This window comes from Lepidothrix coronata, unplaced genomic scaffold (assembly GCF_001604755.1).
Source record: "Lepidothrix coronata isolate B3197 unplaced genomic scaffold, Lepidothrix_coronata-1.0 Scaffold356, whole genome shotgun sequence".
Lineage (NCBI taxonomy): Eukaryota > Metazoa > Chordata > Aves > Passeriformes > Pipridae > Lepidothrix > Lepidothrix coronata.
In genome coordinates, this window is record NW_016690536.1 from 268,015 (window position 1) to 274,180 (window position 6,166).

The 6,166-nt window shown below is 58.9% G+C and overlaps 1 protein-coding gene across 1 annotated transcript in view; it reads left to right on the forward strand.

Annotated features, from left to right (window-relative positions):
• The first annotated feature begins 292 nt into the window (after positions 1-292).
• Positions 293-6,166, forward strand: part of MAP2K2 (mitogen-activated protein kinase kinase 2) — an 11,273-nt gene continuing 5,399 nt past the window's right edge. Inside the window, exons 1-6 of the mRNA XM_017838765.1 lie at positions 293-394; positions 1,568-1,778; positions 3,198-3,344; positions 3,866-3,943; positions 4,351-4,402; positions 4,500-4,624. Coding sequence (XP_017694254.1) covers positions 309-394; positions 1,568-1,778; positions 3,198-3,344; positions 3,866-3,943; positions 4,351-4,402; positions 4,500-4,624 — 699 coding nt within the window. The 5' untranslated portion in view covers positions 293-308. The remainder of the gene's footprint in view (positions 395-1,567; positions 1,779-3,197; positions 3,345-3,865; positions 3,944-4,350; positions 4,403-4,499; positions 4,625-6,166) is intronic.

Here is a 6,166-nt window from a genome sequence, read left to right on the forward strand (position 1 = left end):
CGGCGCAGCCTCCGAAGGCCCAGTCCCGCCCCCCAGAGCCCTCGTTCCCGCCCCAATAGTCCCGTTTATGGCCCCGACCCCATCCCGTGGCTCCGCCCTGTCCCGTGGCCCCGCCTCCCGGCTCCCCGAGGCCCCGCCCACCGGAGCCGCGCGTCCCCGCCGCGCTCGACCCGCGCGAGGCCCCGCCCCCATGCCCGTCCCCGCCGCTGATAGGCCCCCTGCAGGCCCCGCCCCCCCGGCGCGGCCCCGCCCCCGCGCGCCCCCGCGGCCGGCGCGCCCCCGCGGCCCCAGCGCGGCCCGGCCCGGCCATGCCGGCCAAGAGGAAGCCGGTGCTGCCCGCCCTCAACATCGCCCCCAGCGCCGCCGAGGGGCCCAGCCCCGACGGCTCCGCAGAGTGAGTCAGGGCCGGCAGGGAACGCCCCGGCCGCGGGGGGGGCCGGGCCTGGCAAGCGGAGCGGGCCTGGGGGGGGACACTGGGCCTGAGGGGGACACAGCGCCCTGGGGGGGACACACCGGGACAGGGAGGGGACGGGGACTGGGGGGAGCCGGAGCGGGGCGGGCTGGGGAGACCGCAGCAGAGCGGGCACTAGGCCTGGGGGGCCGGGCCGGGGCGGGGACGGGGCCTGTGGGGGGGTGGGACAGGTCTGGGGGCGAGCAGGGAACAGGCTTGGGGGGCTGGGGACAGGTCTGGGGGGCTGGGACAGAGTCGAGGGGACCAGGAAGGCCTGGGGGATTTGGGACAGGCCTGGAGGGGCTGGATGGGCCCAGCCCGGGGAGGGGCTGGGGTTGGGCGAAGGGTCAGGGAGCCAGAGCTGGAGGGGTGGGTTGGGGGCAGACGGGGGTGGGATGGGCAGGGGGGAGGCTGGGCTGGTCCCTGGGCTTGCTGGGGGGTACTTGGGGCCTGGGGTGTGAGAGAACCGGGCCTGGGGTGTGCAGGGAACAGGCCTGGGGACACAGGTTGGAGCTGGGATGGGGTCCTGGGGTTTGGAGGGGAGGGGATTTGGGGCATTAATGGGGGCTCAACAGACAGGACGTGTGTAGAGGGGACAACAGAGCCTCGTATCAGAGCACCGGGTGGGAGGGATGGGGTGAGACCCTCCCGTGGGTGAGGGGGGGACAAGGGGGTGGGCAGCAACTGGGAGAGAGCAGCTGGAGCCCTCAGCAGGTGCTGGGGGAGCACAGCCACCCCTTTGTGCTCGGGATTTGGGGCTGGGGGGGCTGCTGGACCCCGTGGAAAGCCCTTCTCGTGTTTCTCAGCGAAACCCAAGCTTGGCTTCCCGGGACAGGGAGCGGTTGCTGTGCTGCCTCTTTAAGGATTGAAGGATTTTCCCTACTCCTTGGGCTCTCCCAGAACAGCTGACTGCTCCAAAGCTGCTCTCCAGAGGAGATGTGTGTGTTGGGCAGGGATTGGAGCCGGGCTCTGCCTCTCCCTGGAGCTTTGCTTTAGCCCTGCTGCTCTGCCAGGGGGCTCAGGACGTGTCAGGGAATGGTTTTAAGGCATTCCCCTAAAAAAATGAAACCTTTCCCCGCTGCTGAGCATGCTCCCATCTCCTCCTCCCCTCCTCAGGGCGAACCTGGTGGACCTGCAGAAGAAGCTGGAGGAGCTGGAGCTGGATGAGCAGCAGAAGAAGCGCCTGGAAGCTTTCCTCACCCAGAAAGCCAAAGTGGGAGAGCTCAAGGACGATGACTTTGAGAGGATCTCCGAGCTGGGGGCTGGAAACGGCGGCGTGGTCACCAAAGTGCAGCACAAACCCTCAGGGCTCATCATGGCACGGAAGGTAACGAGGGGCTGGGCAGTGTCTGGGGCTCTCCCTGGCTCTGGGAGGGCTGGTTTTGGTTGGATTCTCCCTGTTTTGGTTGGATTCTCCCTGTTTTGGTTGGATTCTCCCTGTTTGCACCCTCACCTGGGTCAGGAGCACGGTCCTGGCAGCCCCCAGGCAGGTTTTACACGGATCCTGTCTCCAAGTCCTCCTTTGGGAGAGGCCTCTGCGACGGATCCCTGGGGTTTGGACACTCTGGTGTGAACACATGAGGTTATTTTTTTTCCCAGTGAAGCTGTTTTTGATGGATAAACTGGCCAGAAGCAGTTGGAAGGAGATCCCTTGAGGGTTGTGGCTGAGGAGGGCTGGAAGTGGCAGAGGGAGGGATGGCTTTGGGATACACGTTCCTCACCCCTCACCACCCACTTAACAGATCCCAAAGGTCATTCCAAGCAGTGACTGGTTCCTCTCAGACTTGGATTTATGGGGAGCATCTTCTGCTGCAGTAGAAAATCAGGAGATGCTTCGTGTGCCTGTTGGAAGAGGCTCGGCGGGAGCAGCACAACTGCTCCAGAGCCTCTGCTCCCTCCTGCTGTTGGGATCATGGAATCAGAGCGTGGTTTGGGTTGGAAGGGACCTTAAAGCTCACCCAGTTCCACCCCCCTGCCATGGGCAGGGACACCTCCCACCAGACCAGGGGGGTTTCCCTCCCCACAGCCGCGTTAACTGACCCCAGAAGCGGCCGCTCGTTCTCGTGCAGAACCTTCACAGGGTTGGGTTTTTTTTTTTTTCTTCTTTTTCCTGTGGTTTCCTTGATCTCAGAGCACCTTCTTACAACACCTTCTTACAAGAGCTTGTGAAAATGGTCCTGTGTGTGCTGAGTCAGAGCTGCTGAGATCAAACCTGTGACTCGTCTTTCCGCTCCCGTCCGGTGCAATCCCGGCGCGGTCGTGGCCTTCCCTCGCTGACAGGGGAGCAGAGAGCTCTTCCTCTGCCTTCATCATGGAATCACAGCCTGCCTTGGGTTGGAAGGCACCTTAAAGGTTGTTTCATTCCACCCCCTGCCACGGGCAGGGACATTTCCACTCTCCCAGGTTGCTCCAACCTGGCCTTGGACACCTCCAGGGACGGGGCAGCCACAGCTTCTCTGGGAAATCCATCCCAGCTTCTCCCCACCCTCCCAGGGTGGAATTCCTTCCCAATATCCCATCTAACCCTGCCCTCTGCCAAGTCATTTGAAGTCATTCCCCTTTGAGCTGTCACTTTATCCTCATTATTAACCTGCAGGTGGGATAAATTCTGTTCCAAAGCAGAGCTCCCCTTGATTTTACTTCTCCCAGCACCCAGGACTTGCTCACACGCTTCCCGTGAGTTGTTCTTTTTTTCCCAGGTGTTCCACCCTGACTCCCTGCCTGTTTTTTTTTTCTTTCTTGGCAGCTGATTCACCTGGAAATCAAACCTGCCATCAGGAACCAGATCATCAGGGAGCTGCAGGTGCTGCACGAGTGTAACTCCCCCTACATCGTGGGGTTCTACGGGGCCTTCTACAGCGACGGGGAGATCTCCATCTGCATGGAGCACATGGTGAGAGCAGCCCCTCCCCTTTTATCCTTCCAAATTCCACCTCCCCTGCCAGCTTGGGGCACTGGCAGCTGTGCTGGCTCCTTGCTCTGCTCCTGGTGGGAGCCACAAACTCCCGCTCGGGCCTCGAATCGAGGGGGGGAGAGAGAGAGAGAGCGACTTTTGGGGAAGAGGAAGCAGAGGTTTGGGGGTTGGCCAAACGGAAATGTTGCCAACCCACCGCCCTCCAGAGCCTGCTGAGAAGCTCAGTGAGCACAGTGAGGCTGTTTCTGGTGGCAAATAAACACTATTTCTCCTCCAAATCAGCACCAGCAGCATCATCCCTGCGTTTCCACAAAGAACCATCCGGAGCTGGTAGAAAACCAGCATTAAAAATGGTTTTCAAGTGATAAAGTCGAGCTCAGATCAGCAGAAATCTCTCTCGGTGCTGAGGGTGCTCTGTGCTGCTTATCCACCACTGCCCAGCTCTTGTTTTCCAGCTGGGAATTGGCCTGTGGGTCATTCCCAGCGTTCTCCCATTTTAGGATGGCGGCTCTTTGGATCAAGTGTTGAAAGAAGCCAAAAGAATTCCCGAGGAGATCTTGGGCAAAGTCAGTATAGCGGTGAGTTATGGTGGCTCCTCAGGCCTCCAGGGAGGATTTCCTGGGAATGCTGGGGTTGCCTCAGGAAGCTCTTTGCCTTTCCCCACATGCACTTCCCAATCCTGACCTGGGGCAGGAGGCCAGTGCGTGTGCCAGAGGGGAGGGCAAAGCATATTCCCAAGCACTTTTCCCAGCTCCAAGCCCTTTGGGTTCCTCTGGGTGGTGTTGGATTCTCCTCAAGAGGGGGTCAGGAGAAGCTTTTTTGGGTGGTTAAGCCAAGCTCTGGGATGGGCTCTCTGTGATAAACTGCAAACCCTGAAACCTGTGTGCACCACGGGGCGGTTTCCTCCCCCTGCAGCGTGTCCTGAGGGAGGGAAAGCTCTTCCCTTCCCAGCTCTGATCTCACCCAGCCTCTGGATTCCTCCCAGGTTTTACGAGGCTTGGCGTATCTGCGGGAGAAGCACCAGATCATGCACAGAGGTGAGAGGAGAGGAGCCTAAAAATAGCTGCCCCGCAGTGCAGGAGCCCCGGGGGGGGTCACCCCCTTCACTCTGCCCTCCCTGGCATCTCTTCCCAGATGTGAAGCCCTCCAACATCCTGGTGAATTCCCGAGGGGAGATCAAGCTGTGTGATTTCGGGGTCAGCGGGCAGCTCATCGACTCCATGGCCAACTCCTTTGTGGGAACTCGGTCCTACATGTCTGTAAGTTCCTCCCAGATGGGGTTTTTTTTTTTGGGGGGGGAGGGGGGCATTTGGGTTCAACAAAACAGAACCGGGGTGGGGATGGTTTGCTCGTGGCTTCGCTCTGAGTTTCCACCCTGGTTTGTTTTGGGGTGAGCCTTTGGAAGTGGGAGGAGAGACCTCATCTTCTCAAGGACTTGGTGGCCTCTCAGCTCCAGCCTGTGCTTCCCCAAGCACGTGGAGATGCACAGACTTGCAGGGAAAGACATTTCAGATCCTACAAATTCCAGGCACGGGGCAGCCACAGCTTCTCTGGGAAATCCATCCCAGTCCCTCCCCACCCTCACAGCCTGGAATTCCTTCCCAGTATCCCGTCTATCCCTGCCCTCTGGCAGTGGGAAGCCATTCCCTGTGTCCTGTCCCTCCCTGTTTTATTTCAGTGCGTTTTTGGGGGTTCAAAAAATCCCTTTCTGCGTGCAAAGCTCTGTACAAAAACCTGGTGCAGATCCACCCACCTCCTCTGGGGGTAAACAGGGGTAAACCCACTTCAGTGCAGCTGGGATTTGGTGCAGGCTACTGGGAAATTAAAGCCAAACTGGAACCAGCCAGTGAGAGTGAACCCAGAATGGATTGGGCTGGAAGGGACCTTAAAGCCCATCCAGTCCCATCCCCTGCCATGGGCAGGAACACCTCCCACTGGAGCAGGTTGTTCCAAGCCCTGTCCAACTTGACCTTGAAGAATTCCTATGAGAGAGCACCTGCAAGAACAAAATTGGTGCCCAAAATTCAGGGGGTGGGTGGGGGTGTCAGGGCAGGCCCCACACTGCACTTGAGCACTCAGGTCTGAGCTGCTCTCGTATTTTGGGAATGGTTAGTCAAGTCCAGTTATAGTTAGACTGGGGGCTATTTAAAAATAAGATCCCCTTTGCACCCAGGCACTGGCTCCAAGCTGCCTCGGAGCTGCCAGTGGGGATGACTTGCAGGGATGGATTTATTTTTAATTTTTTTTTTCCCTCTCTCGACGGTAAGAGCCTCGTGTGGACTTTTTGCTCCTGGATGTGAAACAGGGATGAGCAGGAAAATCAAACTTCTGTTAATCAGTTAGATTTCAGCACACAGAAAGATTCCTGCTGTGTGTTCCACGTTCCCAAACATCAGCAGCTGTAAATGCTGCTGAGCTGGAGCTGTGGATGAGGTGCTACAAGTGCTTTATGTCTGCACATGATGCTTCTTTTCCATCCTGTTTGCCCGTGACCCTTTTGGGACCGCCCTTTCCCTGGAAGGGTGGAGTCTTGGAATGGAGAGACCATTGGGATATCACGGAATCAAGGAGTGCTTTGGGTTGGAAGGGACTTTAAAGCCCATCCAGTCCCACCCCCTGCTGTGGGCAGGGACACCTCCCACTATCCCGGGTTGCTCCAACCCGGCCTTGGACACTTCCAGGGATGGGGCAGCCACAGCTTCTCTGGGAATTCCATCCCAGCCCCTCCCCACCCTCACAGCCAGAAATTCCTTCCCAATATCCCATCTATCCCTGCCCTCTGGCACTGGGAAGCCATTCCC